An 11,409-nucleotide genomic window follows, 5' to 3' on the forward strand; every position below is an offset into this window, starting at 1 on the left:
TGATTTTACTCACAAAGTTCCCCGCAGCAATTAAAACGAGGCAACAAGGTAAAAAAAAAAGGGGGGGCAGGGGGTGGGTTTCTTTACCCATAATAAGGCATTCTGCCATCTATGGAACTTCTTGGGCTTTTATACCGCCCGAGATTGCCCCCTCTATCTTTGTTTTGGAACGCCCACAGCCCTGCCCCGCACGGACCCGGTCCGGCCTTCCTTTCTGGATGCACAATGCAGTTAGGGTTAGCAAAACGCCGCACTGGTGTTATGCCGAGCGTGCCTCAGCGCCAAAGGAGTTCCCCACCGTAGTGGGTCCACGTACAGGATCTTGAGGCCGACACCCCGGCACCGCAAGGCTTGGGCGTCCCTTCGCGTGGGGAAGCCCGGGGCCCGGTGGCCCGCGGCTGGTGCAATGACTTTGCACCGGGGCGTCCCCTCCGCGGAGGCTCGTCCTCCCGCCTCGGCCCACTGCAGTTGCACCATTCCGGCCAGCGCCACGCGCGCCTCCCCTCCCCGGCCTAGGGCTCCTGCAGCAACTCCGTCCCTGCGTCGGCCGTCGGTCCCTGGCCCCCGGTCCCCGACCCCCGGCCCCGCCCCGGCCCGGCCCGGCCCGCCGCACCTTGGTCTCCTTCACGTGCTGCTTGACGCCCTCCGGGTACCACTGGACGCGCACGTAGCCGCGGCGCAGAGGGCTGGCCCGGCCCTCCTCGTGGCCCGCGCCCCCCGCCTCGGAGCAGCCCGAGCTCCCGCGGCCCTCCTCCTCGCCCTCCGAGTCCGAGTCCTCGCCGTGGATGAGGCGCACCAGCCCGAAGTGCACCGAGCCGCGGTAACGGCCCGACACCAGGTCGTGAGAGAACAGCAGCCGCTGCGAGCCGGCTTCGGGGCCGGAGTCCGAGGACGGCCCGGAGGCCGAGTCCGGGGCGGGCGCCGCGGCGGGGGCCGCGTCCGGGGTCGGGGGCGCGTCCGGGGCCTGGACGGGAGCCGGAGCTGCGGGCGCGGGCGCTGCGGGATCCGCCATAACTGCTCTGCGCGAGTCTCGGGAGGCGGCGGCGGCGCTGCTGGCGGTGGCGGCGGCGGCGAACGCGGCACGGGGAGGCGGGGCCAGCCGGCGCGGGGGCGGGGCCGCGGCGCGCTGACGTGGCCCTGCGTGCCGCCGTCGTCAGGGAACCGAGATGCGGTTGCTAGGAGCTCCTGCCTCGTCGCTAGGGGACGCTGGAGATGCTGCCGGGGGCGGGGGAAGAGTGGACACCGCGAGGGAGGGGCGGGGCCGGTGGGGGTAAAAGTTAGGGGAGCAAGACTGGGTGGGGCACCCGGGAGGAGGAAGCCAGTGGGCTCAAGGGAAAGGGGAGTGGCCGAGGTGGGGCGGAGGTTGGTCCCGAGACTGTCAACAACCTTTAATGAGCCTCCTCGGCGTCTCCAGCCCAGTCCTACGCACTGGGAGGGGTGAGGAAGAGCCAGACACCGTCCCTGTCCTCTAGGTGTTTACATCCTAGCTGGAGAGACGACACAGAGGCATATTAAATAGCTAAAACCAACTCCAGGGCAGCTTGTAAGCAAAGCTATAAAAGATTTAGAGAGAGCGCCTATCTGGAGTGTATTGTATTAGGAAATTACACGCAAAGTTTGGGAAGGTCATGACCCCGAAGGATCAGAAAGATAAGCAAGCATTAGTGGCCTCTCTGGTTTGGGTTTCAGAGGGACTCAAAGGTCTATGAGGCTTAGTATACATGGCGAGAGGTGGGATAGTGAGGTAGGTAGGAGTAGGGGCTGTGGATTCCAATCCTTGCTGCTGCCACTTATAATCTTATAAAGGTAGGTAAGCTGATAAACTTCTTTTCACCTGAATTTTCTCATCGGTAGAAGAGGGGTGATAATACCAAACTCGCTCTTCGGGCAGCTGGAAGAACCGAAGGAAACAGAACCGTGCAAGACGTAGTTCCCTCCATGAAGCTTAACCATTGCTGGAACATGTCAACCCTCCTTCCTAGACCAAAATTCTAGACAGGCAGAACTGTTATACTTACGGTTTGCTCCATATTGCCATTTTAAAATATAAAAAGTAATTATACTCATGTGTCCCTTAAGTAAGTTCCCAAAGATTTAGATAACATTCTCAGAGAACAGATTCATAATGGGTTGTTAGAAGGAAATTGAGAATGCTCAGGTGATGGCCCTCATCTTTCTCAGTCAAAATCATTTTTTTCCACATTTTTCTGTAAGACCATCAAAGATACATTGGTAGCGATGGTTCAATATTACGGTATTTGGGTTCTTTTTCAAAGGCGGGATCCCTGTTCTTTGAGTAGTTGACGGACTGCCAAGGCTATAGGCCACACTCCTGGAAAAGTCTCAAGAACATACATGAAGCGCACATGGCAGCCTGAGTATGTGATGGGTCCCAAGCCAAGCACTTCGAGGATATTGATGGAATATTGGGGTTGGGGTGGTTGTCAATGGACCCAGATCTTAGAAAACTCACATACTAAGGTATAGAAAAAACAGTGGCTAAATGAGCTGAAGGGGAATTAGGATACAATTTGGGGGCAAGGCTTGGCTCACAACCCACAGCCTTTCCATCCCAGACCACTGTGCGGAGTGGCCATCTGGAATCACCGCTGCTGGGAGGACTCCGTTCCCCACTCTGTCCCCCATAAAGACCTGCCAGGCCAAACAGCAATCATGTAGCAGCTTCACTTCCACTTACCATGCCCCTGTCTCCTTAGCCCCGTAACCTAAGACCTCTAATTGACCAGACACATTCACATATATTATCTTATTACGACAATTGTCGATATAGGTGTACGTTTTTTGTTTTGGGGAAGTTTTTTAGTTTGTTTGTTTTTTGCTGTTTTGTTTTTAAGTAAGCTCTAGGCCCTACCTGGGGCTTGAACTCATGACCCCAAGATCAAGAGTTGGAGGCTACACCGACTGAGCCAGCCAGGTGCCCCTGGATATAGGTGTACGTAACCCCATTTTATCCATGAGGAAACAGGGTCCAGGAATTCAGCGTCTAAGGTCACAACATAGTAACATGCCGGGCCAAGTTGGAATCCAGTGTTCCTGACTCCAAGTGCAGGGGCTTTTCTAGTTCCTCTGTCTAGCAAGGGTTGGGGGAGGGGGCGAGCAAGTGGGGTGAAGGGGCAGGGCAATGCGGGCCCCAAATCCTTGATGTCAAAAATCTAAGTGAGTTTTGCACATGCCTGTGCTCATTTTAATATAAAAAGAACGTCCTTCTTCCCTAATCGTTGAGTAAAATTGGCACTCCAGGAAGACATGCCATGTTTATTCTCCGGCTTCTTGTAATAATGGCTAATAATAGCTCCTGGTTATTTTGCTGTAACTTAATACCAGGTACTGTACTAAGTGTTTTGCATAGATTATCCACCTTTACATAGATTAGTCCTCGGTGAGAGAGCAAGCATGAGCCCCCTTTTGTGAAGCACGCTTTGCTGCCTGCCCTCCCCCAGGAAACTGCTAGGTTGTAGGTAAGATCCCTTGGTTTCGAATGCTGATCTCTCCCTCACTAACTAACCCCCTTTTGAGCACGTGGGTCATATCCTAGGTATGCGTGTCACCCCAGTGCCTAGTACAGCCCCTGGCACAGTCCTAGTGCTCAGCGATGTGCCATATCAGGGGTTGTCAAAGGCCTGAGATTCCTGTCCCTCCGTCTGGTCCATTTCCCATCCTCCCCCATACACCCAAGGAGCTGCCCCGCGCTATCTCTCAGCCCTTTTGTCACCCCAGTTGGAGCTGCATCAGAGTCCTTCTAGAAGAGGGTCAGTACATTCCTCCCCTACATTCTCCACCTCACTCAGGTCTAAGATGCTCCAGTCAAAGTTGGAGGCTTTTTTTTTTAAAAGATTTTATTTATTTATTTGACAGGCAGAGAGGCAGGCAGAGAGAGAGAAGGGGAAGCAGGCTCCCCACTGAGCAGAGAACCCGATGTGGGGCTCAATCCCAGGACCCTGAGATCATGACCTGAGCCGAAGGCAGAGGCTTAACCCACTGAGCCACCCAGGCGCCCCAAAGTTGGGGGCTTGAGTCCTCCCCAGTCCCCGAACCCCCAACCACAGGCTGCACGGCCAAGCTGGTGAGTGGGGTGAACTGGGATGGGAGCATTGGCCTAGTTCTTATTTTCATAATTGCCGAATGAAAACAAACAACAAAGAAAACCCCTTCATTCCGCAGCGGAGAAACCCCTCCTCTCATGGCCCCAAACACCCAGCCCTCTTTGGAGGATAGAGATTCTTCTCAGGGGAATTTTGCTTATTTACAAATATGCCTGCAAGAAACTGAGCCGGTCTGGCCACTCCCCTTGCTAAGGGGCTGGCGGGGTGAGGAGGCAACGCCAGGAGCTGATCTCTGGGAAGCAGGCCCTGTCTTATCCCTATCTCAAACAGCCACTGGGTCGAGAAGTGTGCACTTCCCACTGGCCTATGCGGGAGCCCCAGCTGCTTGGCCTCTCCAAGCTTCCCCCTCCGAGAGAATCCAGATGGGCCCAGAGAACTCCTTCTACCCTGGAGCGCGTATTTGGAGGCTCTAGGGTGCCTTCAGCACCGGGATCTTCAGCTAGGAAGGTGGAGTGGGAGGGGAGCTCCCCTGGGGACCCGTCCCACACCCCCATCTCTGGCCTAGCCGGAGAAATGCCCATGCCTGCGGCTCCAGCTGGCAACTGCTCAAGAATCATGGGCTTTTGGAATCAAAGGGGTCCTTCTTGCCCCTAGAGCCTTACCCCTTTTTGTGCGGATGCCGTGGGAGATCTGTGAGATTTGCCCAAGTTCACCCTGCAGTACAGTCAGGATTAGGGCCCAGAGGGGCTGGCCCTGGGCCATTCTCACTCCCGACTCGGGAACGGTTGCAGTCCATGGGGCACCCTACTTTGTGCTGGGGGCACCAGACAGTTGAGCAACAAGTGAGAACCCAGGCAGGTTTGGCAGGCGCACCCTGTTTCCCTCCTTTCTTCGGCCACTGGGGCCAAGGACAGCACGTCCACGGAAGCAGCTTGAAGGTCAATGGGGCCGCGGTCACTCCACCATCCACCCTCTTCACCACCAAGTCCCATGGGTACCTCCTGGATAACCAGCCAGATGTCCCAAACCCATTTCCCCTAAACCCATGCCTTCTCCCAGACTCCTCTTCCAAGTGGACCGCAGCGTCACTTACCTGGGTACCAAGTGGCCATCGAGGGTTAACTCTTGATCTGAAGCTCCACAGGCGATCAAAGCTCAGGTCATGACCCCTCTACCCTCTTTCCAGGCTCCCCCCCCCCCCAGGTCCAGAGCAGCTCCCCTGTGCGCTGCTCCATGGGGAGGTAGGGTGGCACCATGGTGTCGTGGCTAGGAGTGGGATTCCAGAACCCACGGACTTGGGTTTGAGAGCCCTGTGATGTCACCGACTCACTATGTGACCTTGGACAAGCTAGTTCATGCTCTGAGACTCAGCTTCCTTTCTGCGAAATAGGAGTTACAATAGTGCCTATTTCTCAGGGCTGTTGGCAGCGTAACTGGCGTGGTCAGTATACGGTGGTTTGCGTAGGGCCTGTTCAGTTAGTGGGAACTGATAAACGTGACCTGCCGGTATGAGTTCATCCCCATCTCTCGAGTGCACCGCGACTGGAGCCTCCTTCCCCTACTCCTGCCACCTAATCCATCCACCACCTTGTTTCCAGGGACACTGAAAATGCAAACAGGATTCTCCAGCTTCCTGGCCTGCCATCTCTCTGTGGCTCTCCTGGTCCAGCAGAGAATGACACAGGTAGCCCCTTTTAGAATCGGTCCCCTCCACCTACCCTTCTACGCCCTGCACACATGCGCCATACTCCAGCCCCAGCTGCGCCCCTCAGGACCCCAATTTTTGCTGCCTGGTGCCTTTTCCCTTGCTCACCATCTGCCAGGAAGTTTCAACCCCTGTTTTTACCGAAAGAATTCCTTTTCATCTCACAAAACCCAGAGCGGGCCTTCTTATCTGTGACGTCCTCCAAGCACCTCGTTCCCTGATTATTCCCCCCACTTGCCTGGTACCTCCTATGTGGCTGTATTTATTCCCCTCTTCATCTCTGTACCCCAGCATCCAGCACAGATCTGACCCATAGCGCGAGCTCCAAAGATTTTTGTTGAGTGAACAAAACCAGCCAACCAAACTTTCCCAGCGGTTCAAAATGTGTCAGCAAGTCTCTGGGACACCTCTGTCTTTCCTCAAGTCCACTGCTCTCCATGTTTGCTAGATATGGGGAGGAACAAACACATATGCCCACCCCCACACACACACATGCACGCACGCACGCACACACTTGCTCTCTCCTCAGTCTTCAGCCTCTAGGTCTATGCTGTCTGTTGCGGCAACCCCTAACCACATGTAGCCCTTGAGCCCTTAAAATGCAGCTCGTCTGAATTGACATGTGTTGTAAGTGTAAAATATACACTGAATTTTGGGGACTTGTTGGGGGAGGAAAAAAAAAGAATCTAAAATAATCTTCTTAATTTTATAATGATTACTTGTTGAAATGTCAATACTTTATATGTATTAGGTTAAATGAAATATATTATTAAAATCAAGTTCACCTGCTTTCTTTTGGATCTTTTTCATGCGGCTACTATAAAATTGAAAATCACAGTATGGGGCTCACATGACCTCTGTGTTGGCCTGCCAGGCTCCAGATGCTTAGGGAGCCGTAGGTCCCTTCTTTCTCCAGGAGGTGGCGATCCCTCCCTGCCTTTAACACCTTCATTCCAGAAAAGTCTGGAAGGTTCCTGAGGAAACAGCCTGTGTCATCTTTCAGATATCGAACCCCGAATAAGGATGGGGCTCCGCTCAACCATGCGCTGAAGCCAACCTATTTATGCAAATTAGGCTTCAAAATAAATCCACAGGAAGTCAAGAAGCTAAATGCCATCCTTCTCAACAGAAGAATCAAGACCTCGTTGACAGACACCTACTCTGGGTGGGAGGGGCACATGGCCTCACTTTCAACCTGATCTCTGTTTCCCAGAGGTTTATAAAGCCTGTGCAGGGGGCGGGGTGTGTGTGTGTGTGTGTTTGTGCCTGGGTGGCTCAGTGGGTTATGCCAATGCCTTCAGCTCAGGTCATGATCTCAGGGTCCTGGGATCGAGCCCCGCATCGGGCTCTCTGCTCAGCAGGGGAGCCTGCTTCCCTCTCTCACTGCCTGCTGCTCTGCCTACTTGTGATCTCTCTCTCTGTCAAGTAAGTAAATAAAAATCTTACAAAAAATAAATAAATAAAGCCTGTCGGGGAGATGGGCAAGGTCCACCTTCTGATCCCAGGAACCCTTCCCCCAGCTGCCAGGCACTGGCTGCTGAAACTGAAGGCTTTGGTACCTCTCCAGGGATTGCCCTTGGCTGCAAGAAGGTGCCTCACCCATCCAATGACTGTCCTTAAGGAGGAACAAAGCCCAGCCCTCTCACCTCCATTCAGGATCCCTCGAAAGGGGCACCCCAGCTTCCGAGCTTCTCCTGGGATCAGCTGAGGTCTCCATGGGAAATGGGTCTTCACGGTTAAATGCCCTCTGCCCACCTGTGCTGACCTTACTCCCTGATGGCACTTCCAGTAGGTGTTTTCATGCAAATCTGAGCCTCTAAGTCTATTTCCTGGGGAGTCTGACCCATAAGCATTGGTGCCGAGTGTGGTGGGAGGGAACAGACTCTAACGTGGGTTCTACAGCCGGCTCACTTGCCTGTTAATGAGGATGCCCACCGTGGTGGAGGTGTAGTATTCTGGGCCCTAGCACGCTACAGTGGTACAGTCATTACAGCTTCGGTGGACAGTGACCCAGTGGAAGGAACTGTGGGTGGGGGAAGCGAACAGTGTCAGGCACCGCCCCGTATGGGAGAGCAGTCCTTATAAGGACGATGGGACCTCACGACTATTGTTGGGGGCAGTCGCCCTGGAGAAAGACGGCGAAAAGCTGTGGGTGACGCGTCATCAATCGAAGGCTCAGTATTAAAGCTGGAGAGTCTCGGGGTGCCTGAGTGGCTCTGTGGGTTAAGCCTCTGCATTTGGATCAGGTCACGATCTCAGGGTCCTAGGATCGAGCCCCGCATCAGGCTCTCTACTTAGCAGGGAACCTACTTCCTCCTCTTTCTGTCTCTCTGCCTGCTGCTCTGCCTACTTGTGATCTCTGTCTGTCAAATAAATAAACTCTTGGAAAAAAAAAAAAAAAGCCAGAGGGTCTTCTTGGCAGCATGTAGTGAAACTCCTGAAGTTAGGGAACAGAGAAAACTAGAGAAGCAGGTTCCAGACTTACTCAATAAGTCTTACTCAGGCCCCTAGAGGAGGTTGAGTTCCCAACCTTAGTGAGCCAGCTGTCCAAAGAGGGGGGACTCTGAGACATCTGGGGAGATCTGGGTCTCTGGACTCAAAAATCTCAAAGTGCCAGGTTCTCCTTGAGCCTTCTGGACCCTCACAGCTGTGGTCCCCTCCTGTGTGACCCCCTCCTGCCTGGCACAGGTTAGTGCTTTCTCCTTGCCTCAAGACGGAACTCCTCCCTATGAGACAGATGCCAACCCTCCCCTGACCTGAGGATCTACTCCAGCTCCCCTCTTTGTCCCAGATCAATGGCTTGGTCTAAATCACAACTCAGCTCGGCTGGTAGTTCGCTGGGCCACTGAAATGGAGAAAAAAGCTGTCCCCGGAAGGGGCTGCAGGTCCCAGCCAATGGTGCCGACAGGAGCTGGGAGAATGTGGGACTGCAGTCAAGGGCACTGGGTCTGGAGAGGCAGAACATGAAGTTGGGCAAGGCGAGAGTGTTGTTCTGGGAACACTCATCCCTGCCGCAAGATTATCTCCCTGGCAAGGCCCCCGGAAGTCGGTGCTAGCTAGCACTCTGCTGGGGCAGCTCTTGGCAGCTTGATGGAAGTGATCCCGAGCTCCCACCCGTTGGCTGGCAAGACTGCTCTCTGCGCAGGAAGCGGCCTCCACCAAGGTCAATGCATTGCAGAAGGTCTGCCCCCTGCCGTGGGCTGGGTGTCTCTGCAGGGCTTCCTGGCTCCTGAGCTCCCCAACAGGGGCTGAGGCCTCTGTGGCAACCCCATCATGGCATCTTCGTGGCTACCTTCTCCCTCTGCCCACGGCTGCTTCCCCTGACCCCCGACCCTGACAGGGGCTGCTGCTGAGAGCGCTCCCCGCAAACCTCCTGCACGCAGTCCTCCATCCCAGTTTGTGTTTCCTGGGGAACCTGCTTATCACAGATGAAGGTTGGGAAGGTAAATACAATTAGGCAAAAGGTGCTTAGTGCAGGTGTGCAGGGCAGACCTTAGGGCCGGGGAAGGAGTTGAGAGAAAGAAACCACCCTCGAAACCACCAAACACTGGGGCGCCTGGGTGGCTCAGTCGTTAAGCTCTGCCTTCGGCTGGGGTCATGATCCCGGGGTCCTGGGATCGAGCCCGCATCGGGCTCCCTGGTCAGCAGGAAGCCTGCTTCTCCCTCCCCCACTTCCCCTGCTGGCCCCAGCCATACCAGTGGGTCAGTGCATCTTTCACAGACAGCCTCTGCCCTGTGACCTCTGCTCTGTCACTGTGAGTCGGCTCCCCTGCATCTGGCCTCCCTCCCCACCCCTCTCTCCCGAAGGACTTAGAGGCCAGCAGGGGCCTCCTTGTTAAGAGCATCTGAGATCTTTTCTCCTTTTTGTCTGCGTTTGACGCTGTTGACCCCCATCCCTTGGATTCTGGGACATGTCTTGAGCCTCACCTTTCTTCCTGCTGCTGTTTCCCCCCCCCTCCCCCGCCCTGGAGAGCAGAAGTCCCTTAGCTTTCCCGTAGCACCATGCAGCCCCTATCAACACTCTTCCTATACGGAGACCTCCGTTGTCTACTCGATCATGCGGACGGCCACCTCCGTGCCTGTGAACCTTGCTGCTGCAGGTTGTCGGTGGGATAGGGACTCAGCTGGGTCAGAGGTGAGGCTGTGTGGGGACAGGTGGGGAGTTTGGTAACACGGGCCTCTGGTGCTGGTGGTGGGGAGATCTCTGTGTGCCTTGCACAACCTGACTCCAAACCCATAGAATGTTCTGGAGCCTTGAAGCAGGAGCCAAGCCACAGCCCGTGGTTCGCGTGGGACCACAAAGCCTTGTGGGAGAGAACTGGAACCCAGCCCACAGCTGTCATTCAGTCGTGCGTGGACCTGTCTGGTGGACTGGGAGGCCAGAAGGGAGGGAGTGGGGGCAGCACCACTAAGGGGAGCGCTGCTGGGAGAAGAAGTGTGGTGTGGAGGCCAATAGGCAGAAGCAGAGCTGGGGAGCAGTGGTTATGACAGGACCCTCTCCAGGGAGCTGGTTCTGGAAGGAGAAGACTGGCATAAAAAGCAAAACTGTATCAGTAGGGGGTCTCACTTGAAGCACCCCGAGCCAATGGTCCCTACGAGGGACATTGGGTTACACGGACTGTATATCAGATACACAGCTCATCTGTGGTTCTGCCGTGGGAGTGCCCGTGATGTCCCCTGTGATGCCTCTCAGATAGATGGCATCTTCTCTTGCCCCTGAGTCTGGACAGAGCCTCAGAACCTGCCAGTGGGGGCGGTGTTTCAAGGGCCAGGGGCACAGGACGCTCTGAGGTGAGTCTGTGCCTCTGAGGGCTGTCCATTTCTCTCCAGGGGCCCCTGGTGGGACCCATATTGTCCCAGCTTCATGGGACATCCAGTCCGGGGTGGAGGTCGGGGCTCTTGGTCTGTTTTAGGTGTTAGTGCTCTGCCAAAGACTGCAGTTGCCAAATGGTACAAGGTTTGAAGCCCTGCTCTGTGCACACGGCTAGCTGGGCAAATTCTTTCCCCACAAGGAAGACCAATAGGATACCAAATTACAGCTCCGAGAATGCGCACTTTTATTTTTTTTTAAGATTTTATTTATTTATTTGACAGACAGAAATAACAAGTAGTCAGAGAGGCAGGCAGAGAGAGAGAGAAGGAAGCAGGCTCCCCGCTGAGCAGAGAGCCCAATGTGGGGCTCGATCCCAGGACCCTGGGATCATGACCTGAGCTGAAGGCAGAGGCTTTAACCCACTGAGCCACCCAGGCGCCCCTAATGCGCACTTTTTTTGAAAAAATAAACTCCACACCAAAGTGGGGCTCGAACTCATGACCCAGAGATCAAGAGTCACATGCTCTACTGACTGAGCCAGCCAGATGCCCCGAAAAACTTCTTTTCTAATTTGAATAGAGTTGATATATAAAGTTGCATTAGTGTGAGGTGGAAATCAGAATTTTGGATAAACAATTTTTTAGTAAAAGTATGTCCCAAATATCACATGGGACAGACTTATACTTAAAAAATTACTTGTGGGGCACCTGTTTGGCTCAGTCTGCAGAGCGTGCAGCTCTTGATCTCGGGGTGGTGAGTTTGAGCCCCACGTTGGGTGCAGAGATTACTTAAAATAAAATCTTTTTTTTTTAAAAGATTTTATTTAT

General features: G+C 54.4%; 1 protein-coding gene across 2 annotated transcripts in view; it reads right to left on the reverse strand.

Annotated features, from left to right (window-relative positions):
* Nucleotides 1–1,070, reverse strand: part of UBE2O (ubiquitin conjugating enzyme E2 O) — a 55,067-nt gene extending 53,997 nt beyond the window's left edge. The window contains exon 1 of one of the 2 annotated variants that reach the window (XM_045985062.1): nucleotides 614–1,070. In XM_045985062.1, coding sequence (XP_045841018.1) covers nucleotides 614–1,012 — 399 coding nt within the window. In that variant the 5' untranslated portion in view covers nucleotides 1,013–1,070. The remainder of the gene's footprint in view (nucleotides 1–613) is intronic. The other variant, XM_045985061.1, reaches the window with a different exon arrangement.
* Between the last annotated feature and the right edge of the window lie 10,339 nt (nucleotides 1,071–11,409).

Source organism: Meles meles, chromosome 18 (assembly GCF_922984935.1).
Source record: "Meles meles chromosome 18, mMelMel3.1 paternal haplotype, whole genome shotgun sequence".
NCBI classification, from domain to species: Eukaryota; Metazoa; Chordata; class Mammalia; order Carnivora; family Mustelidae; genus Meles; species Meles meles.